This window comes from Betta splendens, chromosome 15 (assembly GCF_900634795.4).
Source record: "Betta splendens chromosome 15, fBetSpl5.4, whole genome shotgun sequence".
NCBI classification, from domain to species: Eukaryota; Metazoa; Chordata; class Actinopteri; order Anabantiformes; family Osphronemidae; genus Betta; species Betta splendens.
In genome coordinates this window covers 4,872,881-4,887,446 of record NC_040895.2, presented here as the reverse complement: position 1 = coordinate 4,887,446, position 14,566 = coordinate 4,872,881, and the positions used below count along the sequence as shown (strand labels likewise).

Genomic DNA, 14,566 nt, shown 5'->3' with positions numbered 1-14,566 from the left:
TGTCCTACACTCAGTTTCAGTGCCTGTTTAAACCGCACTTACTGTGAAAAGGTGGAACCAATATGAAAACAATAGAACGTATGGCAAAAGAAAGAAAGTGCTCCTATTTCTAAAAATAGAAGTGAAACACAGTGGAGGTAACGTGATGACTTTGGCTCACATGCTCAAGAAGAGACTGAGGAGTGAGCAAAGCAAAAGATTAGCAAATGAATATTAAATCTTACTCACTTTAATTTAGTTTAAGTCAAGCTGTTACAGTACTTCTACATATAAAAAAGTCACAATAAGTTGTTAATCAAGTGTAAATAGCCAAAATCTTGGGACCCAAATGTATGGTGTCACTGTTCCGATACTTTTGGAGGAGGGTTTTAACCCTTTCATCATTTACCTCTATTCTTTAATGAAATTCATAAAAGCGCTATGTTATTTTTGACGTTTTGTAAGTAATGCCTCTTTCCTGTTAAAGTCAAGTTTTTTTTATTAACTCATGGTTAAAAGCCAACAGTTAAATGCTTTAAGGCTTTAATTTTGTTAATATTACAGTGCTACTGTACATCCTGTCCGTTAAAACTGGTACCAGCTCCATATTCCCTTTTTTCCATTGGGTATTATTACCATCAGCTTCTTACCTCCACTGGTTTTGTTCTTCTGATCCCCAGCAGCACGGGCCAACACTGTTAAAGCAGCCATGGCTCCGGATCCGCGGGGTAGTGGTTATTTCCAGCATTCAGGCCACACAGCTGTGAGGGAATAGGGGGCTGCTCCGTCTCTATTGGTAGAGGGAGATGAAGTTTAGCTCAACTTAGCAACAGCGGTGCTAAGGTCACTGAGGACATCACTGAAGACAACACAGACAACAGACAACATGAGCAATGAGACAGACGACTACTCTCATCCGCTCTCACTTGCATTAATATACTATGTGAAGTAATTCAGCTTCAGCATTAAATTTGTCTGGAATACAAAATCTATTATGTTTCCATTGTATGAATAGTAACATAAGAAAATCAGTTTAAGACACAACCAAATTCAGCGTACTAGACAGTCATAAAATATAAAATAAAACACAAGAATAATAAATCAAATCTGTGAAAAAAGCACTGTTCCCTTATTAAGTCTACCGTTTATTAAAGCACTTCTGTCCCACTGTCAGATTCACGACTATAATGTGTATTTTTACACACTGTAAAATGTATGTTTAAGGATGTTAAAACTTGGACCATACATTGCCTAAAACGCAGCTGTTACAGTCTATTGAAAGCCTGTAAACAGATGTGGATGTGTAAAACCAGAGAGCACCTCTTTTTTCGTTTCTGGGTCTCTATAGAAAGCCTTTCATTTTAGAATGCAATCTTATTTTTTGTCATTTTAATTTATCTTAATGTTGAAATTTGATTGTCTCTTAGTACTGGGGCGCCATCTTGTGGACAAATACCAAAGGTACAACGATCATTCAAGTGCCTAAATATGGGCAAATCTAAAGGCCATTGTGTGTCAGTGTTCAGCTCTTACTCTAGGAGGGATTCATGTTTTTCCAAAGAGCATGTGTTCTTTCCACTGCCTGTGTAACCTTTCCTAAAAAGTAAAGGGGTAAAGAAGGGAGGGAGAGCGCCCCCTAGGATCGACAGGGCGCTGGCCATGGTGCTGACAGGCTCGTGCACCTTGCATGGTTGATTGACAGGTGAAGTGCGTGAAAGCTGAGTGACTCTCATTAGGCGCGTTGATCTAAGAGTTGATGCTCCAATAATTCATCAGATGTGACAAATTAAAATCCTTGTTTGCAGTTTGTTCAATATTGATTTATTGTAAGTGAAACTGAAAGAAAGACTGAAAATGGTTAATTTGCTGGCATGTGTATTTTTCACTATATGCTGACTAAGGGTAGTACAAAATGACTATAATTAATGTGATTCCTATTCAGTGGGTTGAGTGAGTTGAGTGGGGAGTGTTTTATGTGCACAGATAACCCAGTAAAGGAAAGTACTTTTTTGGAAAACCTCCTCTGGAATGTGTTTCTGATTGAGTCTGAAATGCAGCATGTTGCTGGAGACCCTGGCAATCTCCACCGCTCTTGCATCATTTGCTCTCAGTATAAAGTACCGGCATTTGTGCGCATGTTCCGTTGGCTTTTTGTGTCGTCGCTCCTTCTTCATTGGCTCTGCCCCTTCCCCAGCTCGCAGCCCTCGCGCCAGATTACCGCCTTCGCGCAGCGGCAGAGCGAGTGCGCCAAACGTGTGTGGATCTGACCCACGCTGCCTGCGACCGGACTCAGCCTCCCGCTTTTCTCTGAGTGAGACACCACGAAGATGGACAAAAAGAGCGAGATCAACGGCCACGCCGTGGCCAGCTCGGCCTCCACCGACCGGATCCTGGAGAAAAGCGCGCAGAGAAGCTTCAGGGAGAGGCTAGCGGAGTTTCTGAGAAAGAACCTGCTGGTGATCATGACGGTGTCTGGTGTGCTCGTGGGCGTCGGACTCGGCATGATGGTCCGCAACATGAATCTGACCAAAGCCCAAATGACCTACTTCGCCTTCCCTGGAGAGATGCTCCTTCGGATGCTGAAGATGATCATCCTGCCTCTGGTGGTGTGCAGCCTGATATCCGGCGCCGCCAGCCTGGACACCCGCTCCCTGGGCAAGCTGGGGGGCATCGCGGTCGGGTACTTTCTGGTGACCACGCTGATCGCCTCGGCGATCGGAGTGGCCCTGGCTTTCATCATTAAGCCCGGCGTGGGCGCAGGAGCGCTGAACACCAACAACCTGGGTCTGGAGAGCGTCAGCAGCAATAAGGAGACAGCGGACTCGTTTCTGGACCTGGTCAGGTACTGTACCAGCAAACCATCAGCAATGCCTTGAAGTAAACTCAGACAGAGAATATGGCGTTGGGCGTGTAATGTAAGTCTGCGGGTCTGTGGAGTAAAATGAATTCCTCGATATAAGACGCGAGCGGCGCAGAGCGCACATGCGTTTGGTTATGGAAAGCCACAGAGGCCAAAAACTACACGACCAGCAACCAACACTTTTACATTCACTATCTCTTAGAATCCTTCTCCAGGAAGGGTTCTTTGTGAAACTTTGTTTTTATTATTTTCATTCAAGAAATTACAACATCATCAGCACGTTTGCCAAATTTTCAAGTTCATTTTAGTCGAATGGGAAGAGGTTTTATTGTTTCCTACATTTTCATTAGACCCAAAACACCTCCAGACTGTAGATAATTATAACATGTGCTGACATGCTGGATTAGAAACACATGTTAATATTGTGAAATGATGCAATACACAAGTATTGAGGTGGTTATGTCTTTTTTTTATTAATTTTTCCCTGTATTTGAAAATATGTAACATTAAAGACAGACCAGCTACTGGCAGCTTCAGCCTATAAATATCAAGATACGTAACTGGACTGTGGCCAACGCAGGAGGCTCCTAAGAATATGTTCCCACAGAATGAGGGAAAGCCGACAGCTGTTGAAAGGCTGGAAGTATTTTGAGGTAGGGGGTGAGGCGGAGCAAAACCTAGCAGCGCTGTCAGCACTTATCTATACTGTACCACCTTAGCAGGGACGCTTGCCTTGTAATTCTCACCGCTGAGCTACAGTGAGGCTTCTACTGGTGACCAGTCACCAGTAGAAGTTCTACTTTTTAGGATATCATATGAAAGATATCATATGAGATATCATATAAAACATGAACCTGTTTTTGTCCAGAGCTGGAGGCAGTGTTCAGTCTGTGGAAGAACTCAGTGACTCATACTGTACAAAGGGGGCAACTGTTCACATTACAAAAAATGCCCTAGTACAAGTAGAAATACAACTTCATAAAGTTACTTCTATTTTTTTAATTTTTAATTTTATTTATTTATTGTAATAAATATTAAACAGGGGAATAGCCAGAGGAATGTTTATTCCTTTAGTTTAGTTTAAAGATTATAGTGTTACCTGTCATTTATTACATTATATCTGGGCAAAAATATTCATTACTCACTCACTCACTGAGAATCAGGCAGGTAAAGTGTTTGTGGAAGCACAGCTGACCCATTTTCCTGTGCAGATTTATTTTACTGCTAAATTTATTTGATTTTATAAAGTAAATGTCATCATAGCAATTTGAACTATGAACTCTAAGTTTTGTGAACTCTAAAAACCACACAACACCACTATACAATAAATGTTTGGGTAATATTATATTATATTTTTAAGAGTTAAAAGGATTGTGTATAATTTTTGACTTTAATACTTTGGAAATCAAGTTTTTATGTACATTAAGAGGCTCTGTGTGAAATGCACACCAGTTGGCGGTTCTGGCTTCCCACAAGTTAAACCTGATTCTCATCTTGGTCATATGACATGAGTAAAACATGAAGGAAAAGTTCACAAGAAGTTTACGCTCTTAATTACATATCTTGAAGCAGCATGTGGCTCTGAAGTGAAAGCAAAGCTGATGGGGGACAGAGGGGCATAATTGAATTTCTTAGCTGTGGTCTGGCCATAAGAATAAATCTGTCTGTGTTTCCTTGCACAGTACACTGTGGCCCCAGGAAGTACCACAAACACAGAGTAATGCATGGAACGGGGCTGCAGGCGGGTGAACATAAACTCCGCATGAGGCCTGTATGGACAGGCAAACTATGGAGGGCCGGAGCATGCATCTACACTGATCTGAGCTTTGAAGGTGGCTGCACATCCCTTTTTCATGCTAAATAATGCTAAAGAATTGGACCTTTGATGTTGTATAGTTGGTAATAAGGAGTCTGTACGTCTGTGACACTGTAGAGGACCTGAGCCCACCGCGTCTTGTAACGTGGCAGTAGCTGTTTATCTCTCTGTGTCGCTCGAGCACGTTGCTGTCTGTGATAGACGCTATGCTGCAGATCTACTGTGTCCAATTGTGTGCGTCAGAAATACTGTTTTGGTATTCTGTGTTTGTCTGGGCAGAACCAGTGGAGGTTCTGTGAGGGGCCTGTTTACTGTTGACGTAGGCAATAAGTGAACTGTAACACAAATCGTTCTTAGACTGGATTGGCTAAAGCAGCAAAATGTATAATAAGTAGCAAGTTCATTTCTAAGACACCACGAGTGTGTTAACATGAACCAGAGAGTCGTAGGGATGTACCAGAATGCCTGAAAAGTGGATTTTGCATGTGCCGGGACCTTTAAAATCACAAATAATTTTCCTTTTGTGATTCAATTTTATAAAGTGTATAATTCTGACCAAAACCTGGGCTGTAATTTGAGTGAACAATCCCATAAAGTGTGATGACACAGCTAGAAGCACAGTACCTGTTCTTCCTGGACTCCTTTAACCTCTTAGATGGGAGCTTGACATCCAAGCTATTGTTTGGTTGAGAGTCAGGCTACACCACCAGTCCTTCACAGGGCCACACACAGAGCCAGTCACTCACTCTCACTCTCACGCCTACAGCTGTTTAGAGTCTCCAGTCGACCTAACTGCGTGTCATTGGAGAACGTCCAGAAAACCCACTCGGACTCTGTGAGAACAGCAAAACACGGAAACGGTGAAATCTGTTTTAGTAAAAAGTGTTTTGCTTCTGTTTTATTGATTTTAGAAACACTATATTGTAAAAAACAAGAGAGCAAAGAGCTGGATAACCCTGGTTGTTGCGGTATTGCGTTAAAAGGAATGTGTATGATGTTTGGCTGACCACTACTACTGTGCTGCTCCTCCATTCAGATCTACTTGAGTTATATACTGTAGCTGATGCAATGTCTAATTGGCCAACAGTCACGGCTCATTTTTAACAATGAGGTCACTTAGTCTACAGGATTCCCTCCAGCCCAAATACTGCAAAGTGGCCCGACGACAAGGATTTCTTTAATAAGGTGAACCAGTTCAGTCTCGATGCCTTCATCACTCTAACCAGGGAGATTATTTTGAAAATGCTGCTTCAAAAGCTGCTACAGTATATAAGATTCCTCACGTGTGTTTTATAGATAGGCATAATATATATTTTTTGCGTTTTCCAGTGAAGCAATGTCTTAATGAACCAGAGTTAATAATAATTGAAAAAAGAGGTTCAGCAGAATGTTTCTGCCTTGTTAATCTTGGCTCTCCTGGTGAGAGGACACTGAATGACAAGATACACATAATAAAGTTGACTGAGCCGTCATATGGTAAATAAGTTAACACACTGGATTCATTACTGTACGTTATTAAACTTCATGTGGATGCGTAAGACAAGCCTACAGTCACATTTATGTTTTCACTTGTTTGGGAAGGTACAAGAAGACAATTATATCCTTGGTCATCATGCACATTTAAAGCAAGTGTTTTTGAATAATGAGAAGCATCGTTCACATATTAGGTGCAGGCAAACACATTCCTAGGCCTTGTGTGAATCACTGGGTTTTTCAACAGTCTTTCAGAATTGTCTTGAAGGCACATTTTGTGTTGTCTGCTTAAAGTGAAACATGTGCAACATAATTATATATGGATGTGGTGTCTGATGGGCTAAACTTTGTTGACCTTACTTTTTGGGTCACAAACCTTCAGTTCTGTTTTATTTGACACACTGGATGGGATTTGTTTTATTTAAAAGGGAGCCACTCACTGGATCAGCATCAGAACTGGTGCCTTATCTGGGAATTTAGTGGCCTTCATGGAAGATCCTAGGAATTACGCCAAACTGCAAAACAAACCTGTGAACAATTTACTGTTCCGTTGGGTTCACCAGCATATTTCTGTTGCCCATTCAGTTGTTGCTTGATTCAAATTGCACATGAAGTAAAATGAGAAACACATTTTCTGTCAGTCTAAATTTTTTTTCTTTTCCTTTCTCAGGAATTTATTTCCAGCGAACTTGGTGGCTGCTGCTTTCCGCTCTGTGAGTGCCGGCACCTCACTTCATCAACCTGCACTGTCCTCATTTTCTCATCAATTCTCAGTTTTATGGCTTCTCTCTGTCTGTTTCTCCCTTTGCCAGTGTCTTGTGTTTATTTTACTAACAACCCGGATGCCACTCCACGTTCATTTACAGCAGCCTTAAATGCAGGGTGCAGTGCTGAAAGCCTCATAATGCCTCTTAATGAGGAGAATAGGGACCAGTCGCTCTCCCCGGCTTGCCCAAACGCTCCTTTTCCTTGTCTCTTACCAGCCGTTACCATGGCGAGACCATTCCATTCTAGCCAGCCTAGCAACCTACCTCGCTTCGCTGCTTTTGAACACTCCATTTCCTGGAATTAGCATCGTATCTGTTAAGTCTGAAATCAGCGGCAGGAAAATTCAATATTTGGGGATGCTCTGCTTCGAAAGGTTCACACATGCACAAGAGCATGTGAGATACGTCCCTGTTTAAACACACACGCAGACAGAATCAAATCAAGAGACTTCAACTTAGTTTAAAATCAGGTTGGTTAATAATAAACCCAAAAACAACCCAGTGACTTCTCACAGAGAGTTTCACCGGGCAGCCAGTTCATGGAGTTCAACGTTCACCCCCCCTCACCCCCCCAGCTATACTTCAGTAGAGCCCCTGTGGAAGAAGTCCAAGTGTGGATTAAATCAAGAAACAGAGTAGAAGGGAAAGTTACACCAAATGACTCAGTCAGACATTTAAACACATCTATTGTACTGATGTGTGTGACAATGTGTTTATGCGTATTCTGTACTACATGACCCTGCGTGTCCAAGAAAGCTTCAGGATCAAGGCCCAAAGCCTCATTTAAAGTCTGTATGAGTCTGTGTAGCTGCCGGAAACTTGTATGCTGTTTAAAAAGAAAAGGGAGAGAGAGACAGACAGAAACAGAGAGAGAGAGGCCATGTTTTTGCAGGTTCGACTTTATCCTCTAAAGCTAAAAGCCAGAATAAAACCAGCAACAGGCTGCAATAAACCTAATTCCTTTTATTTTCACATGTCACATATGTGTTAAGATTTTCATTTAAGCTTTTTCTTATTTTTTTTAATGCATGATATTAGTTTGGGTTGTGCAGTATTTTATTCTCTAATATTGCTGCCCCTTATAATTTTTCCATTACTGAGGTAATTCTCTAATAAAAAATATTATTATATTATGAATATTATGATCTTTTACTGGCTCCTCACAGCAAGACAGCCTGTCTGTGTGGAGTTTGCATGTTCTCCACGTGTTTGCGTGGTTCGTGATAGACTGGCAACCTGTCCAGGGTGCACCCTGCCTTTCGCCCATAGACAGCTGGGATAGGCTCCAGTTTCTCACCTCTACATGGTGTTTTATTGACGTTTAAAGGCTGCTAAACAAAATAAATGTGAACTGATATTTCATGTCCAATTTATTAAGTATGGATAAGTGGGAAATACTACATTTGCAGTTATTTGTATGCTGACACTTTGTCTACAAATAAATTATAAATGAATTGAATCCAAAGCAGTCAACATTAACTCTTTTTTTGTTGCTTTGTGTTTTAGTATGCTACTGACTACAAAATGGTTGCTGTGGGAAACGACACCAATGGGACCGTTCTCTATCAGAAGGTACGAAGAGGAAACGTTCTTAAAGCCAAACGTTGCTCGACCCAGAACCTTAGACCTTACAAACGTCCTAATTCACAATCATCTGCATGTCTCTGCCACATTTAACAGGTGGTTAAGCAATGACTGATCCCTGGCCTTTTTAGGAAGGTTTAGGTTCAAAGTTGATGGTAAAGCGCTGACATTGTTGGGACAGTGACCTCAGTCGACAAAGTAATCAAGTCTAGACAGTGTAGACAGTTTGAGAATGTGTAAACACTAAGAGTAACATTACAATAAAACACTACAAAGCAAATGATAACAAAAAACCCAGGATCATTACTATAGTATATACATTAGAGACTATCACAATAAACCAGTTTGGCACAGACTGGTTAAGGGCTTTTAAATTGGGCATGTGGAGGATATTGGACAGCAGACATGAATGCTTTTTAGTTTGTCAGAGGGATCGAGACAAGACAAGACAAGACAAGACAAGGCAAGATTACAAACAAAGCACAATATGAATGACTGACGATACTTAGTGTGTGACTCAAAATTGCCTTGACTTATACCTCGGCACGCCCTAATGCAGTAAAAGGACTTGTCTAGTTTGTAAAATTTGGATTGTACCATAGTAATCTTTTGCATCTCAGCTTGTCCCCACTGAACTAATATAGAGGATGAGATAATGGCATTGGTCCATGGTATTTGTCTGTCATGGGTCATGGTGGACAGTCCCCCAAGGGTCAGGGGATAAAGCTGGTGGAGCTGTGGGAGAGCTCAGGACAATGGCAGGGGATTGAGCTCAGGATTTGTCCATGTCCCTATTTGTTATCCATTATCCAGTTCACTCAGTGCTTCAGCTGCCAGCAGGCATACAGTATGCATCCACACTCTGTAGTAAAAGGTGTCATAATAGGTATAAAACTAATAATTGGACATTTTTACCCACACCCTGAGGGGGCAGTGGGCAGGCACAGTGTGGCACCCAGAGAGCTAGTGTAAAGAGTCTTGTTCAAGGACACTATGATCAGGGCTTAAACCTAAAACTTGAAATCAAAATCTATGTTAAAGTAAAATAAAGAGACTTGGTTACAGTAAGGTCTTATCAAGACTGCTGTGTGTTTTAGGTCCCTATTGGTACAGAAACAGAGGGCATGAACATCCTGGGTTTGGTCTTATTTGCCATGGTGTTTGGTGTGGCGCTGAAGAAACTGGGACAAGAAGGGGAGGAACTGATTCGGTTCTTCAATGCGTTCAATGAGGCCACCATGGTGTTGGTTTCGTGGATCATGTGGTGAGTACAGCTGAGATTTCAAAGCGTTTTCAACAATAATAATATTACACACACAATAATAATACATTTATTTTACAGGTACATCCCTTTCGGTATCATGTTTCTGGTTGGGAGTAAGATTGTGGAGATGGAAGATGTGGTTCTTCTGGTCACTAGTCTGGGGAAGTACATCTTTGCTTCCATACTGGGACACATCATTCATGGAGGCATCATTCTGCCTCTCATCTACTTTGGCTTCACCCGCAAGAACCCCTATAGTTTCCTGTCTGGCCTCATCACACCCTTCACCACCGCCTTTGCCACCTGCTCCAGGTATTTTAACACGTCATACAGTAAGGTGGCATCTCAGCAGACCTGTAGATACAGCAGTCCTGTAGACACACTGGTGTAGCGAGGCCAGCTGAGGCATGGCTGTCATAGTGGGGCAATTCAAGCAACACCACCCTGGATCATCTCTCTTCTTCTCTCCACAGTTCAGCAACACTTCCATCTATGATAAAGTGTGTTGAAGAGAACAACGGAGTGGATAAACGTATCAGCCGTTTCATCCTTCCCATCGGGGCCACGGTTAACATGGATGGTGCGGCCATCTTCCAGTGCATTGCGGCCGTTTTCATCGCACAACTCAACAACGCTGAGCTGAACGCAGGACAGATCTTCACCATTCTGTGAGTACTAAGGAGGAGGCATTGCGTCTTTGTGGTCACAGTTGACTGTTAAGTGATGGAAACAGATTAAGTGTGTAATAAGTGGCATCTTTTTTGCAGAGTAACAGCCACAGCGTCCAGTGTCGGTGCAGCAGGCATCCCAGCCGGCGGGATCATCACCATTGCCATCATCCTAGAGGCCATCGGCCTACCGACCAACGACCTGTCCCTCATGCTGGCTGTGGACTGGATTGTGTGAGTAAAGCCTGTGGACTCAGTGACTCTAATATTAGAGAACACACGGAGCTATGACTGGTCACGTATCCCACCATCGTGAAACTTGATCAGAGTTTCCCAACTGGCTAGTCGACGGGGAGGAATCAAAGGGAAGCCGTTTAAAGAAATAAAGTCTGTTGCAATTTCCACAAGCGCCACTGCAATGAGGAGAACAAATAACACACGTTGTCAGGTTGAACATAAACAGGTCACAAGTGGTGCAAAAGGCTGGTTACTGTAACTCTCTCCATGGCATCTGCTAGTTCTCATATGTCTGGAACAAAAATGAAGTGCAGAAGGTTCAGTCAGAGTTATCATAACGAGGAACTGGATTTGTTGTGTGCTAATAAAAGTCTCTTATGCCCTCTTTGTGCACAGGGATCGGACCACAACTGTGGTAAATGTGGAAGGTGACGCTCTGGGCGCTGGAATCCTTCATCACATCAACCAACTAGAAATGAAGAAACAGCAGGAGCAGCAGGGGGAGGAGCTGGCAGATGTCCGCGTGGAAGCGGTGGCTAATGTCCAGGCAGAAGAGGAAACCTCGCCACTCGTCATGCACCAAAACAGAGCGTTAGCCGCTACGCCAGAAGCTATCGAGTCTGTCCTGTGAGCCTTTTTTTTGCCCTCTGCCCCTTCAACCCTTTAACACTTTTGACATTACTATGGTTGGGACGCCGTCCTGCCTCAGCAAAAAAAAAAAAAAAAAAAACAAGGTCACAGACAATTTTACTTGTGAGGAAACAAACTGGGGTAAAGTGCCATAGGAAGAGTGTGTTAAGAGACAGTCCTGCCATGCTGCCATTGCTCTTCAGAACATTTCAGTGCGGGAGTTTCCATCCATGTATTTAAAAGCAGATTAGGTTATGATTTTGATGAAATAATAATAAAAAAAAAACTCATCAAACTATGATCGACACACACTGTGAAAAATATCCCTAAACTACTTTCATACATTTCTTACCTTGGTTGAGCTCATGTACTGTGTACTATGAGAGACCGTAGGAAGTTTTTACATTTGAATATAATTGTGTTTCTTTGTCTTTAAAGACAGAAGATTATATTAACATTAAATAGAACGCAAACAACTTGACAATATGACTAGTGCACATTCATCACTACTGTACATCTTTATTGTGCCAACAGTCTTACACCCAAACGTTAGCTGGTTGAAAAGTACATATTGGATTCTAGTTTATTTGCTTTGCCTTTTTAGATAGCTGAAAGACGTTGTCCTACAAGTTAAAAGTTGAAAGTCAACTTTTGAAGTTTTCAAGGTTTAATAGTTGCTTGTCAGAATCTGGGGAGCTAAATATTACCCATGGCTGTTTGCTGACCTTGAGCAGCCAATTTCAAACATGAACCTTCACATGACAAGTTTAGCGTTTAGCCTATTTTTTTTGGAGAAGCCTCCCACATTCTGTTTATCTAGTGACACACTGGGCCAGTAAGTTTAAGTGTTTTGGAATAGAATACACGCATTAACTGTTACCTCACGTAAAACCCAATGACATCTGAGAATGCGCTAGCTTTGGTTTGGCTACTAAGACCAGGTTTTAAAAATCTCCACTGCCATAGGAAAAATAAAAAAACAGGATTAGTCACACTTTCTGTCATTTTAAATGAAAATCATTTTCAAAACTTATTTTTATTAGATTCTGAGCTATATGTGTGAAAATATGGAAGTAGCTCGTAGCCAGTTTGGATTTCTGTAAGCTAGTTTACCAGCTAAAGCTAATGACAACTACAATTTTACTAGTCTTAGCTAGCAACTAACTTAGCTAATGTTCACATCAGGTGTTTACTCACAGCTACTAAACCTGATAGCTAGCAGTTGTAACAGAATAAATAGTAAAAAATTAAAATAATAACAAAATAACAACCAGACGCTGAACATAATGTAATTCACTACCTGTTATTTGATGGCGTCTTGATGAACTTATGCGATACTGTGGGTGAGACGTAGTCACTGGACTTAACAATACAGTCAACTGAACATAATTTCTTTCGTACTGTAAATTTAATTGTCCTAAATCATGAAAACACTCCGCTCTCCCATTTATTGAAGATCACACACAAGGTTTATGATTGTCACTAAGGTCTGCCATGTGATTTTACTTGAGAAATCACAACAAATCCATAAAGAATTTGATCTAAATCAAATCAGTTTATCCTATGTTTACACAAATACTGGACCAAACTGCATGATGAACTCACATCATGTTTTATTATGTGAATGCATGTTTTATTTTATTTTTAGTGTCAGTGTTGGAGGTTTATATAATGTTAAACTTAGTGGAAGTTAATATGATGTTTATTTAAATCTGTATTTTAATTGTCTTACAGACCCGATGTCATGGTTCAGTGTGTATTAAGCTATATCACAGATGGGTGAACTTACGTCTAAAATTGACAGTTAAATACATGTTTAGAAAAAAAACATTATCTCTGATTACATGGATCACTACGAGCTTTCATAACTTTTATTTGGTTGGCAGAATGATTTTTTTGCTGTTGGCAGATAATTTTATAACTGGTTTAAGACCTTGCTATAATCATGATGTATTTTTAAAATGGCCTATGATGATATGCTATAACGATCATGTTATCAAGCAACCTGTGCCAAATGTCTAATGATTTTGCAAGTGTCTCTCTCTTTAGTATACAGGACTTGACTGGTGATTTGGATGGACCTGTGCTGTCCTCTAGTGGTGACACATGATTGTTCGGCCATAAAGCCGCCTTCGTGATTTCCTACAGCGTTTGTGTCTGGCATTGTTGAATGGAAATATTTCCTATTTATTTGAAATTATTTAAAATTCGGTGGATCATCTGGTGATGAGCTTTCTCCATTACTCAGTCTTGTAATGTCAAACTGTATTTTAAAGTGAAGACCATTCAGAGGTGAATGATCACCTTCTGTCCGAGATGCTCATGAGGATGTGCTGCTGCTGCTTCAGTCATGGATCATGGTGTGTCTGTTGAACTGTCTGCCATATGTCTGAACATTTCCCAATGTGTGCTCCTACACATTTCTATACTAAAATCTGCTCTATAGCCTAAAGTTGAGTAAGATTATGCTTTGTTATGGTACAATCACAAGTAATGACATGGATCATGGTACATACACTATATATATTGATATTAATTTATTTTAATTGAACTTTTTGTATTTTCTCCTTTTAACATTCTATGCGACTTTCAAGTATTGCTATGATTCTTGACTTTTTAATGAATTCCTTGCCATAATAACCTGTTGTTAGAAACAAACTTTATTTTTGGTTGTGTTTGTGCGTGCATTTTGTTTTTTTAGACATAGCTGTGATCTTGCCTGTCATGTCACTCTAGAGCTCTCTCTTTGCTGTTGCTCCTTCTGTCTGTTAACAATAAAGGTGATCTGAACATTTGAACTGAAAAATTCCATGTTGCCAAAAGGAAATACTGACACAAGGTATTGTCAATGAAAAATACAGAGTAGGTGAGATAATGTTACACAAAATAAAACACAATAGAGGAAAAACTAAAACAAAATGATGGAAATTTTAGTAAACGAGGGAGAAGCAGAAACACATTATTCTGCTACTTTGATTACGTGGCAATAGGTGTACATAAATATTCCTTATCTTAAAATTGGAAAGTTATTTTATTTTAGGGTCATTTTAGGGGTTGAGAGTAACGAAAATTTCGGTACACTATATGTCTGGAACATAGAGCTTTACTGACAATAAAACAAGAAAACTTTGACCTGAATTATGCAGACTATGTTTTGTTTGTGTATCTTTCAAAGAATAACTTCTGGAAAAAGCAGCAAGCGCGCAGAGTTTAAATAGCAGTTACCTGTTCACTGGTGTTCACCGACTCCAGTCCATCTCCAGCTTCTCAACAGGCTTAGACAAATTT

The 14,566-nt window shown here is 40.8% G+C and overlaps 1 protein-coding gene across 1 annotated transcript; it reads left to right on the top strand.

The window, feature by feature from the left end:
- Nucleotides 1-2,163: 2,163 nt before the first annotated feature.
- Nucleotides 2,164-14,076, top strand: slc1a4 (solute carrier family 1 member 4). Its single transcript, XM_029175090.3, has 8 exons — nucleotides 2,164-2,821; nucleotides 6,799-6,841; nucleotides 8,402-8,467; nucleotides 9,577-9,743; nucleotides 9,822-10,055; nucleotides 10,217-10,411; nucleotides 10,511-10,645; nucleotides 11,045-14,076. Exons 1-8 carry the CDS (start codon nucleotides 2,307-2,309, stop codon nucleotides 11,277-11,279), a joined length of 1,590 nt encoding a protein of 529 aa, XP_029030923.1. The 5' UTR covers nucleotides 2,164-2,306; the 3' UTR covers nucleotides 11,280-14,076.
- The last annotated feature ends 490 nt before the right edge of the window (nucleotides 14,077-14,566 follow it).

Coding starts and splice junctions, on each gene's coding strand:
- slc1a4 (XM_029175090.3), top strand. CDS start 2,307: ATGGACAAAAAGAGCGAGATCAACGGCCACGCCGTGGCCAGCTCGGCC. Junction 10,056..10,216: donor GCCTTTGCCACCTGCTCCAG/GTATTTTAACAC, acceptor TTCTCTCCACAG/TTCAGCAACACTTCCATCTA. Junction 10,646..11,044: donor CTGGCTGTGGACTGGATTGT/GTGAGTAAAGCC, acceptor CTTTGTGCACAG/GGATCGGACCACAACTGTGG.